This window comes from Malaclemys terrapin, chromosome 1, assembly GCF_027887155.1.
Source record: "Malaclemys terrapin pileata isolate rMalTer1 chromosome 1, rMalTer1.hap1, whole genome shotgun sequence".
In the NCBI taxonomy this organism is placed as follows: domain Eukaryota; kingdom Metazoa; phylum Chordata; order Testudines; family Emydidae; genus Malaclemys; species Malaclemys terrapin.
In genome coordinates this window covers 135319-148395 of record NC_071505.1, presented here as the reverse complement: position 1 = coordinate 148395, position 13077 = coordinate 135319, and the positions used below count along the sequence as shown (strand labels likewise).

Genomic DNA, 13077 nt, shown 5'->3' with positions numbered 1-13077 from the left:
TAGACTGTGATAAACAACTTGTGTCAGTCTGCAAGGCAGGGATGAAAGGTAAATCACTTAGTCTTCTCACTGGCTGGTTAATTTTAGCTCTGTGGGGAAGGACAGACTGCTGTATGAATATTTATGGACTGCATTTGTTAAGGGTGACAGCAGCATGGGTTGAGCATCAAACTAATAAAATAAAGAATAGCTCACTCATAAGTAAGGATGGCTTCTGCAGTAACACAAATTAGGTTAACATCTAAGGGGCCTCAGAGAAGAAGCTGGTCACCAGGTGGGGAGGGAGAAATTTGCTCCCTCGTTCTAGTACTGCATAAATTAGGTATAATATTGGATGGGGGTAGTTATACATTCCTCTGCAATATGCAATACTAGCCACCGCTGGAGGCAAGAAACAAAATTAGAAGAGCCATTGGCTTATTCCAGAATGAGAGTTTCATATAACCACCTGACCTCATCCTCCAGCCATCCGCTCTATTCCCAATGGGACCCCCTAAATCTTGTGTTAAGGAGATATTTTTGCCCCCCCTAGACCAGTATGCAGAAGGGCTGTTCTCACCTGAGCTGGTGGAGCTCCTGTTGGCAGGAAATGCTGTCCTGCCTCAATTGTTCTTGGAGACAATGCTGTTTATCAGCATCTTGCTGATACTCCTGCAGTCGAGCCTTTAAGTGAGAGATCTCAGCTGTTTCCATGCCAATCTGCAGGTACTGCTGCTGCAGATTCTTCAGCTCTGTCAGCTTTAATCAAAGGAAAACAGCAGAATGACAAATCCTGTAACTGATGCTGAATAGACAGGCAAAGTTTTGTAAATTATTTACAGAAATTCCTAAGGTGCTCTTCACTATGGCATCTGGAGAAGGTGGTCACATCCAGCAGGCAGGCAGGGCTTATGGAGTGAACCATCACTTACTAGACAAGTCCTGCTAAAAGCAGCTCAGAACAGCATCAGTGCTGGTGAACTGGCCAATCTTGATTTAAAAATTGCCAGAAGCAAAGAACCCAGCACAGTCCTTAGTAAGTTGTTCTAATAGCTAATTACTCTCACTTAAAATGTACACCTTATTTCCAGTCTGAATTTGTCTAGCTTCAACTTCCAACCAATGGATCTCGGTGCATCTTTGCTAAATTGATGAGTTCATTATCAAATATTTGTTCCCAATGTAAATAAACTGTCACCTCTTACCCTTGAGTTTATCACTATAAAGCATGTTGTGAAAGGGTCAGGCCAGACGGCCACGGGAGAGTGCTACAGGAAGTCATAGCGCAGGAGCAGGTGCACCACCAGGGAACTGAGCTCCAAGTTGGCCACGATGTAGTGACTGGGCGTCTCCTGGCAGTTGCTGTTGTAGCTGAAGACGCATTTCTGCAAACTGTTCAGGGTCATGAGGCTGACCTGTTCAAACATGTCCAGGGATGCAGAGCGTGACACCACCAGCCGGTGCCACTTGGAACGCATGATGTCAGTGCTCTGAGTCCCTTTTTCCCTTGGTAACTGAACAGAGGTTACTCTAGGTTAATTAGGACACCAGAGGCCAATCAAGGGCCTGCCAGAACCTGTTAAAAGCCTCCCCTCCAGGCAGATAGGCGTGCGTGATAGAAGGAAAGTGTGCTACTGGAGAGCTGGGTGGTGCAGATGCTGACAAGCACCAGGAGGGAAAACCCCACAGGTACAGAGGCGAAGGGCAGGGGAAACCCTACCCAACACGATGAACTGCCCTTCTGCACCCCGGAGGTCTGAGGGAAGAGACCTCGCCGGAGGGGAGAGACTGAACTGGGGACCTGGTTTGTTGCCACGACGCCCGGAGGGGCTACCAGAGACCAAGAGGCTTCCCTCCCACTTCCCCGTCAGGGAGGCCAGGAGGAACCCTGCTCAGGCAAGCATGGACAGCAAGCCCAGGGACATGGGGAAATTCTGAGGTAGAGAGGAATACACTGGCCCACCACTAAGTGGAAGCACAGAACTCACCGAGGCAGAGGAGCGCTGCCACAACGTTTTCCAAGGCCATGTCTACACTAGCACTTATGAAAAAAAAAACCAGCCCTAAGCAACATAAGTTTTGACAGCAGAAGCGCTCATGTGCACAGTGCTATGTTGGTGGGAGAAGCAAATCTAAGCGGAAAAACAATTGAAGACAGTTGGCAGTTTTTCAAAGACACATTATTAAGGGCACAAGAGCAAACTATCCCACTACGTAGGAAAGTTAGGAAGTATGGCAAGAGACCACCTTGACTTAACCAGGAGATCGTCAATGACCTGAAACTCTTTCTTGAGTCCTACAAAAAGTGGAAATTTGGTCAAATTACAAAGGATGAATATAAACAAATAACACAAGATGTAGGGACAAAATTAGAAAAGCCAAGGCACAGAAGAAGATCAAATTAGCTAGAGACATCAAAGGAAACAAGAAAACATTCTACAAATATCTTAGAAGCAAGGGGAAGACCAAGGACAGAGTAGGCCCATTACTCAATGAGGGGGGAAAGACAACAACAGAAAATGTGGAAATGGCAGAGGTGCTTAATAACTTTTGTTTCGGTTTTCACCAAGAAGGTTGGTGGCGATTGGACGTCTAACATAGTGAATGCCAATGAAAATGAGGTAGGATCAGACTCTAAAATAGGTAAAGAACAAGTCAAAAATTACTTAGACAAGTTAGATGTCTTCAAATTACCAGCACCTGATGAAATGTATCCTAGAATACTTAAGGAGCTGACTGAAGAGATATTTGAGCCATTAGCAATTGTCTTTGAAAAGTCATGGAAGAAGGGCGAGATTCCAGAAGACTGGAAAAGGGCAACCCAGGGAATTATAGACCAGTCAGCTTAACTTCTGTACCTTGAAAGATAATGGAGCAAATAATTACGCAATCAATTTGCAAACACCTAGAAGATAATAAGGTGATAAATAACAATCAGCATAGATTTGTCAAGAATAAATTGTGTCAAACCAACCTGATAGCTTTCTTTGACAGGGTAACAAGCCTTGTGGATAGGGGAGAAGTGGTAGAAGTGGTATAACTTGACCTTAGGAAGGCTTTTGATACGGTCTCGCATGACCTTCTCATAAACAAACTAGTGAAATACAACCTAGATGGAGCTACTATAAGGTGGGTGCATAACAGAGAATAGTTATCAGTGGTTTACAGTCATGCTGGAAGGACATAACAAGTGAGGTCCCACCGGGATCAGTTCTGGGTCCGGTTCTGTTCAATATCTTCATCAATGATTTAGATAATGGCATAGAGAGTACACTTATAAAGTCTGCAGACTATACCAAGGTGGAAGAAGTTGCAAGTGCTTTGGAGGACAGGATCAACATTCAAAATGATCTGGACAAACTGGAGAAATAGTCTGAAGTAAATAGGATGAAATTCAATAAGGACAAATGCAAAGTACTCCACTTTGGAAGGAACAATCAGTTGCACACATACAAAATGGGAAATGACTGCCTAGGAAGGAGTACTGCAGAAAGGGATCTGAGGATCATATTGGATCGCATGCTAAATATGAATCAACAGCATAACACTCTTGCAAATAAAATAAATAAATAAATAAATAAAATCCTTCTGGGATGTATTAGCAGGAGTATTGTAAGCGAGACACGAGATGTAATTCTTCCGCTCTACTCCACACTGATTAGAGGCCTCAATCAGAGTATTGTCCAGTTCTGGGCGCCACATTTCAGGAAAGATGTGGACAAATTGGAGAAAATCCAGAGAAGATTTTGGGGGGAGGGATAGCTCAGTGGTTTGAGCATTGGCCTGCTAAACCCAGGGTTGTGAGTTCAATCCTTGAGGGGGCCACTTAGGGATCTGGGGCAATATCAGTACTTGGTCCTGCTAGTGAAGGCAGGGGGCTGGACTCGATGACCTTTCAAGGTCCCTTCCAGTTCTAGGAGATGGGATATCTCCATTAATTTTTTTTTAAGAGCAACAAAAATGATTACAGGTCTAGAAGACATGGCTTATGAGGTAAGACTGAAAAAAAATGGGTTTGTTTAGTCTGGAGAAAAGAAGACTGAGACAGGACACAACAGTTTTCAAGTACATAAAAGGTTGTTACAAGGAGGAGGGAGAAAAATATTTCTCCTTAACTTCTGAGGATAGGACAAGCAGCAATGGGCTTAAATTGCAGCAAGGGTGATTTAGGTTGGACATTAGGAAAAACTTCCTGTCAGAGTGGTTAAGAACTGGAATAAATTGCCTAGGGAGGTTGTGGAATCTCCATCATAGGGGATTTTTAAGAGCAGGTTGGAGAAACACCAGTCAGGGATGGTCTAGATAATACTTAGTCCTGCCTTGAGTGCAGGGGACTGGACTAGATGACCTATTGAGGTCCCTTCCAGTTATATGATTCTATATTCATAAGAAAACTATGAAAATGTGGTCTTCATGAAATTAGTATAAAGTGAGTGGACAACTGATTGAAAAACTATACTCAAAGAGTACTTGACAATGGTCCCCAGTCAAACGAGGAATACCTATCAAGTGAGTGGGGTCCCACATTGTTCTCTCCTGAGTCTTGTACTATTCAATATTTTCATTAACAACTTGGATGATGAAGTAGAGAATACATTTACAAAATTTGCGGATGACATCAAACTGACAGGGGTTGCAAACATTTTGGAGAACAGGATTAGAACTCAATCTAATCCAATCTTAATCGGAGAATTGGTCTGAAATCAGTAATAAGAAGATGAAATTCAATAAAGATAATTACAAACTACTAGGCGCAGGAAGGAAAATAAATCAAATGCACGACTGCAAAATGGGGGAAGAGAAGGTTACTCTCCTTGTACAGTAACGGAGGTTCTTTGAGATGGTTGTCCCGTTGGGTGCTCCACTTTAGGTGTCTGTGTGCCCTGCACCTGCCTTGTTGGGTTGTGCATGCGCCGTTACGGTCTCACGCCACTTGAGGCAGTTAAATAGCATTGCGCAACCAAACGTCCCTTGGTTCCTTTTCTATCGCAGAGAATCAGTGTGAAAACTCCAAAGTAGAGGGGGATGAGGGAGGGTAGTGGAGCACCCACAGGGACAACCATCTTGAAGAACCCCAGTTACTGCACAAGGTGAGTAACCCTCTTCTTCTTCTTTGAGGAGTGTCCCTGTGAGTGCTCCACTTTAGGTGCCTGTTGGGCAGTCTCTCTCTGTGGAAGGGAGAGGCTTCATAGACTCATAGACATTAAGGTCAGAAGGGACCATTATGATCATCTGGTCTGACCCCCTGCATGCTGCAGGCCGCAAGACCCTTCCCTGGACTCTACCGTTGAAGTCCCCAATCCTGTGTTTTAGTGACTTCAATCGGCTGAGACCCTCCTGCTAGTGATCCCTGCCCCATGCTGCGGAGGAAGGCGAAAAACCTCCAGAGGCTCAGCCAATCTACCCTGGAGGAAAATTCCTTCCCGACCCCAAATATGGCGATCAGTAATACCCCGAGCATATAGGCAAGAGTCTCTAGCCTGACCCTTGTTGGCCATTATGCTGTTCATGTACCATTGCTTGGTTTTCCTTGGCTACTATGTTTTATCATTAAACCATTCCCTCCATAAACTCATCCAACTTAATCTTAAAACCAGACAGGTCCGTCGCCCCCACCGTTTCCCTCGGAAGGCCGTTCCAATATTTCACCCCTCTGATGGTCAGAAACCTTCGTCTAATTTCAAGCCTAAACTTCCCCCCGGCCAGTTTGTATCCATTCGTTCTCGTGTCCACATTAGTACTAAACTGAAATAATTCCTCTCCCTCCCTTGTATTAACCCCTCTGATATATTTAAACATAGCAATCATATCCCCCCTCAGCCTTCGCTTTGTCAGACTAAACAACCCAAGCTCCTCTAATCTCTTTTCATACGACAGGTTTTCCATTCCTCTGATCATCTTAGTCGCCCTTCTCTGCACCCGTTCCAGTTTGAGTTCATCTTTTTTAAACATGGGAGACCAGAACTGCACACAGTACTCCAAATGAGGTCTCACCAGCGCCTTATACAACGGAAGCAGGACCTCCCTATCTCTACTAGATATACCTCGCCTAATACATCCCAAGACCGCATTGGCTTTTTTCACCGCCACGTCACATTGCCGACTCATAGTCATCCTGCGGTCCACAAGGACCCCTAGGTCCTTCTCCTCTTCCGTTACTTCTAACCAATGCGTCCCCATCTTGTAACTAAAATTGTTATTATTCGTCCCCAAGTGCATCACCTTACACTTTTTACTATTAAATTTCATCCTATTTCTGATACTCCAATTCACAAGCTCATTCAAGTCTCCCTGCAGAGTATCCCTATCCTCCTCCGAGTTTGCAACTCCTCCCACCTTCGTATCATCCGCAAACTTTATCAGCCCACTCTTGCAATTGGTCCCGAGGTCAGTTATAAATAGATTAAATAAGATGGGTCCCAAAACCGAACCTTGAGGCACTCCACTAGTAACCTCCCTCCAACCCGACAATTCACCCTTTAATACGACCCGCTGCATTCTCCCCATTAACCAATTCCCTATCCACCTCTGGATTTTCATATCGATCCCCATGTTTTTCATTTTAACCAATAGTTCCTCATGGGGTACTGTATCAAACGCTTCAGAGTTGTGTTATGGATGGTGGATAACACAGCAAGCCCAAAGCAAGCATCTGATGCGGATTGTTGCTCTATAGCATAGTGTTTCATGAATGTGCGGGCTGATGCTCAGGTTGCTGCTCTGCAAATGTCAGTAATGGGTATGTTGTTGAGAAAAGCCACAGATGCTGCCTGTGCTCTGGTAGAGAGTACTCCCACTGGGGCTTGTAGGTGACTCTTTTGGTAACAAAGGTAGATGCATCCCAATATCCATTTGGACAGTCTCTGTTTTGAGATTGTTTGGGCTATTGAGCATTCTGTTATGGAGGCAAATAGTCTCATGATTTCCTAAATGTTTTTGTTCTTTCAATGTAGAAAGTCAAAGTTCTGCCAATGTCCAATGTGTGAAGTGATGCCTCCCTTTTGCCTGCATATGTATTTTTGAAAAATACAGGTAAGTAAATGTGCTGGTTCAAATGAAGGGGGAGGTGACTTTGAGTAGGAACTTGGGGTGTGGTCTTAAAGTAACTTTAAAGAACATTGTATAAGGGGGATATGCTATTAGGGCACCTAGTTCTCCCGCCTGGCTGGCGGATGTGATGGCGATGAGGAAGGCCACCTTCATAGATAGGTGGAGTAATGAGCAGGTAATGAGGAGCTCAAATAGCTTTCCCAAGAGTCAGCGAAAGACTAGGTTGAGGTCTCACATGAATGGCAGGTTTCTTGTGCTGTAAGTGTTCTCAATGCCTCTCAGTGTTTAGTGGTTGGGTGAACAAATATGGTGACTCCATCCACTTTCTTGTGGAAGGCTGTAATAGCCGCCAAGTATACCTTGATAGAGCTTATGGACAGCCCAAATTTTTTAAGTTCTAATATGTAACCCAGGACCCTTGGTAACGGGCAAAATATAGGCAAAAATCTGTGTATCTTGGCACCAAGTGTTGAACCATTTCCACTTATGGATATGTGTTTCTTCTACTCGTTCTACGGCTGTTCAGTAATATGTCTTTTTACTTCCTCCAAACAGGCAATCTCGACCCCTCTTAGCCACGGAGCAGCCAGGCCTTTAGGTGGAGAACTGCGAGGTTGGGATGGTGGACGTGTCCCGTATCTTGTGAGAGGTGGTGAGGTATTAGGGGAAGGGTTTGAGGTGGGTGCATCACCATCCTCAGAAGGTATGGGAATCGTGTTTGCCTGGGTCATGTTGGCGTTATGACGATTACTTTGGATTTGTCTTTCTGGAACTTGTGTACGACACGGGTTAAGAGTGGGGTCGGAGGAAATGCATACATTAATGGTGCATGCTTTGAGCAGGGGGTTGGACTAGATGACCTCCTGAGGTCTCTTCCAACCCTAATTTTCTATGATTCTATGATCCCATATGAGAGCATCACCTAGGGAGAGGGCTCGCAATCCTGCTCTGGAGCAATATCATGGTCACGTGGTATTCTGTGATGTTGCAAAGAGGTCTAGGATAGGGAATCCCCATAGTTTGCATACTGTATATAGAGCACTGGGATCTATCTCCCATTCGTGGCTCTGTGCAAAATCTCGGCTTAAGGCTGTTGAGTTTTGGCATCCCAGCAGGTAGGATGCCAACATGTGGATGTTGTTGCTGATGCACCAATTCCAGAGCCGTATCACTTCTGTGCATACGGATTGTGATCGTGCACCACTTTGGCAGTTTATGTAAGACATGCACGCTACACTATCCGGGGGGATCCTGATGGCTTTGTTTTTTATTAGAGGTAGGGAGTGACTGTATGTGTGGCAGACTGCCATTAGCTCCAGCAAGTTTATGTGCATGTTGAATTCTGAAGGGGACCATCAGCCTTGGACTGTGTTGTTAAGTAAATGTGCTCCCCAGCCTATTAGAGAGGCATCTGTGGTGATTGTCATTGTTGGGGTCCTTTGTAGAAATGGGGCCCCTGTGCAGACGTTTCTTGATTGTGTCCACCATTTGAGTGAGTCTTTTACCTTCCTCAGCATTGTGAGCCATCTGCTTAGGCTGAGTCTGTTTGGAGTGTACACTGTTCGACGCCAGGTCTGCAGGCATCTCAGGTGAAGTCTAGCATGTTAGACAACAAACGTCGGTGCTGCCATATAGCCTAGTAGTTGGAGACACGTCCTGGCCAATACTTGTGGACTGTCTGTCACTGTTGAAATTAAGTTGACGAGTCTAATAAAGAGTGGTTGAGGTAGCGTTGCTGTTGCACAGATGAGGCAAGCTCCAATAAATCCTAGTATCTGGATGGGGGTCAGTGTGGACTTCTGACTATTTATTTGTAGCCCTAAGTTTGTGAAGTGTTATCGTGCTCTGTGTGGCGCTTATTGAAGAGGGATAGGGAAAGAGGGTGGGTAGGTGGGATAGAGGGAAAGGGGATGGAATAACTGTTTTAGATAATTTCCAAAACCCGTCTGTTGTGATGGTGTTCCAGACTTGGTAAAATGGTGATGATCTCTGAATGGATGGGAGACAGTTTCTGTTTCCTGAGTTAGAGAGTATGGTGGTCTTGTGCCCGCGACCACACCTTCAAAATTGTTGTCTCAAGGTGGACTGCTGGGATGTCAAGGGTTGATTTTGGTTTTGCCGACATCTGGTTTGTCTTTGTTTATGCCGTTGGTCGTACTGCCTGTGAGGTTGTGTGTACGGTGGTGAGTGAAATATCTGGATATAATACCTGCCCTATTTCTTTTTATTTGCAGGTGTGTAGATGCCCAGAGATTTTAAGGTTGCCCTTAAGGGTATGGAGGGACTCATCTGTTTTAGCCACAAATAATTTTGGGCCTTCGAAGGCAGATCCTCGACAGTCGACTGGACTTCCCTGGGAAATCCCAAAAGATGTAGCCAACATGCATGGCGCATGACAACAGATGTTGCGATGGATTGTGCAGCCGTATCTGCAGAGTCAAGTGAGACCTGTGGTGATATTAGCCTTGAACTGTTCTTTTTTATCCTCAGGTAAATGGTCAATAAATTCTGACATTTTTGAGAAAACTTTGAGAGTACATTTGTCCAGTAAAGCCTCGTAATTTGCTATATGAAATTGTAATGTGGCAGAAGAATATGTCTTGAGACCGAAGAGGTCTAGCCTCTTCTAGTCTTTGTCTCATGGGGTTGCTCTGGTGTGGTGCTGTTTCCCCCTCTCATTTACTGCCTCCACTACCAAGGAGTTTGGTGTGGGGTGCGTAAACAAAAATTCTGCTCTCTTAGATGCTATGTAGTACTTTCTGTCCTATCTTTTGCACGATGGTGTTGCAGTTGCGGGTGTCTGCCAGATGGTTTTGGCAGGCTCCATAATAGCATCATTGATCAGTAGCGCAATCTTTGTTTAGGTCGATGTCTAGAGTATGTTTAACAGTTTATGTTGTGACTCTAGCACCTCTTCGAGGGATACGTCCAGTGACTCTAACACCCTTTTAAAGAGTTCCTGGAACTACTTGAAGTCATCCCCTGTGGTGGGAGGTGGGGGCATTATCGTTTTGTCTGGTGACAAAGATGACAAGTTAGGCGGTGGTGAGGCTTCCTGATCTGAGATTTCCTTCCGTTTCCTCAGTCATTTCTTCCTGTGTCTCTGAGGGCGGTGGGGGAGGGCAACAAAAATGATTAGGGGTCTGGAGCACATGACTTATGAGGAGAGGCTGAGGGAACTGGGATTGTTTAGTCTCCAGAAGAGAAGAATGAGGGGGGATTTGATAGCTGCTTTCAACTACCTGAAGGGGGGTTCCAAAGAGGATGGAGCTCAGCTGTTCTCAGTGGTGGCAGATGACAGAACAAGGAGCAATGGTCTCAAGTTCCAGTGGGGGAGGTCTAGGTTGGATATTAGGAAACACTATTTCACTAGGAGGGTGGTGAAGCACTGGAATGCGTTACCTAGGGAGGTGGTGGAATCTCCTTCCTTGGAGGTTTTTAAGGCCTGGCTTGACGAAGCCCTGGCTGGGATGATTTAGTTGGGAATTGGTAATGCTTTGAGCAGGGGGTTGGACTAGATGACATCCTGAGGTCCCTTCCAACCCTTATATTCTATGATTCTATGAGGTGGTGATGGTGATTGTGGCGCTCTTGATCTTGATGGGCTAGGGGCCCTCCAATGTTGAGCCCTGTATAATGCCCACGGATCCCAGTATAGCTAGTTAGGTTGGAATGGCATGGCTGCTAGAGCCCATAGGTCCCCAGACCAGGTATGTGCATCTGCAGTAGGGGGTATTCCAGCCAGTGTGATGGTCCAGGTTGGATGAGGAGCGATGAGGTGTTTTTAAATCACTCTTTCATCCTCATCGTCATCGTCACTGGAAAGAGTGGGAGCTGACCACAGTGAAGTAGTCAGTCGGCTCAGTACCAATCAAGTTGGAGTACCATCAGTACCGAGGAGTGGAGATTCTGGGGTTGAGAAGACCATCAGGTCTGTATGTTGCAAGAACTGATGTGGCACCGGGAGCGTCGGTGCCAGAGTTGGCATTGCTGGCAGTGCAGGCGTATGATCTACAAAAGTCGATGCTGCAGGTCTTGTGCCGTGTTGGGTAGGTACCGCAGGTGGCACCATTTTGCTGCTCAGTGCTGAGCGCCTCTTCAGCTCCATGTATACTGGTGCCGAGGGCATAAGTTTGCCCTCTGAGACACAGAGCTTGCCCACTTCGGGTCTTTTGCTCTCTGAGTGCTCACAGTGCCAGAGGGACCTGGTGCCTCAGAGTCCGATGTACTCAGTGCCAATGGCACTGAGGAGTACTTGTTAGGAGGCGATTGCTTTTTCTTAGTGGATTCCCAGCGAAGCAAAGACTGATTCTGTTTTGTGTGTGGCTTTTTTAGGTACACGCTCTTTTATGGAGGCTGTTGAGGCAGGACCTCTGTCAAAGGCTGCTAATGGTGACCATTGGCCCAGAGGGGTCCTTGACTCGGGGTCTGAGGCGGGTCTCAAGCATTTCTTCATCATCAAAAGTTTTAACTGGAGGTCTCTCACCTTCCTTGTTCTAGCCGTAATGTTTCAGCAGCGTGGGCACTTTTGGGGAATGCGAGTCTCACCGAGACAGTGGATGCAGTGTGTGTGTCCATCCGAGATCAGAATTGATAGTCTGCAAGTCAGACAGTGTTTAAAGCCGGGTGATCCAGGCATGCTGGAGAGACACAGTTTTTGCTAAAAGGGAGTAGTAACTTGGAAGGATTGTAACTTATCTTCCTACTCTAAGGGGATAGGGATAGCTCAGTGGTTTGAACACTGGCCTGCTAAACCCAAGGTTATGAGATCTATTATAGAGGAGAATAATTTCTTTTTGGATAAAGAATAAAGAAGGGTAGTAACCCTGATAACTAACTACTACAAGCTATGTTTTCTAAGGGTAAATGAGGTGCTGCTAAGTTGTTCCAACTCAAGCCAAAGACAGTAAAGAAGGAACTGAGGGACAGTTGGTCGCACAGTGCTATGTAACTGCCTCGAGTGGCACAAGACCATGATGGTGTCTCTGATTTTAGGCACAGGGCGCACAGACACCTAAAGTGGAGCACCCACAGGGACATTCCTTGAAGAAGAATAACTGACTAGGCAACAGTACTGCAGAAAAGAAGCTGGGAGTTATAATGAATATGAGTCAGCAGTGATGATGCTGTTGAGAATAATGCAAATGTCATTCTGGGACTTATTAACAGGAATGTCGTATTAAGACATGGGAGGTAATTGTTCCACTCTACTTGGCATTGGTGAGGCCTCACGTGGAGTACTGTGTCCAGTTTTGGGCATCACACTAAGAAAGATGTTGAGAAACTGGAGAGTGTGTCAATTTTTTTGATAAGATAAGAAGCTTAGAAAACATGACCTATGAGGAAAGGTTGAAATAACTAGGCATGTTTATTCTAGAGAAGAAAAATTATAATAATCTTCAAATATGTAAAAGTTTGTTATAAAGAGGATGGTAATCAATTGCTCTCCATGTCCACAGAGGGTAGGACAAGAAGTAAATGGCTTAATTTGCAGCAAGGGAGACTTAGGTTAGATATTACAAGGATAGTTAAGCACTGGAACAGGTTACTAGGATGTTGTGGAATCCCCATCATTGGAGGTTTTTAATAACAGGTTAGCTAAATCTATCAGGTGTCAAGTATCAGATGGGTAGCCGTGTTAGTCTGGATCTGTAAAAAGCAACAGAGAGTCCTGTGACACCTTTAAGACTAACAGATGTACTGGAGCATAAGCTTTCGTCAGATGCATCCGACGAAGTGGGCATTCACCCACGAAAGCTTATGCTCCAATACATCTGTTAGTCTTAAAGGTGCCACAGGACTCTCTGTTACTTTTTATAAATCTATCAGAGATGGCCTAGGTATACTGAATCCTGCCTGAGCACAGGCAAAGGGACAATAAGGACTGTTCAACATCTTTATTAATGATCTGGATGATGGGACAGATTGCACCCTCAGCAAGTTCGCAGATGACACGAAGCTGCGGGGAGAGGTAGATATGCTGGAGGGTAGGGATAGGGTCCAGAGTGACCTAAACAAATCGGAGGATTGAGCCAAAAGAAATCTGAT

At 45.3% G+C, this 13077-nt stretch overlaps 1 protein-coding gene across 6 annotated transcripts in view; it reads right to left on the bottom strand.

The window, feature by feature from the left end:
* Positions 1-13077, bottom strand: part of GOLGB1 (golgin B1) — a 123001-nt gene that overhangs the window by 27429 nt on the left and 82495 nt on the right. For 5 of the 6 annotated variants that reach the window (XM_054027761.1, XM_054028001.1, XM_054028084.1 and 2 more), the window contains exon 16: positions 560-738. The exons of the other annotated variant lie outside the window; for it this stretch is intronic. In XM_054027761.1, coding sequence (XP_053883736.1) covers positions 560-738 — 179 coding nt within the window. The remainder of the gene's footprint in view (positions 1-559; positions 739-13077) is intronic. 6 annotated transcript variants of the gene reach the window in all.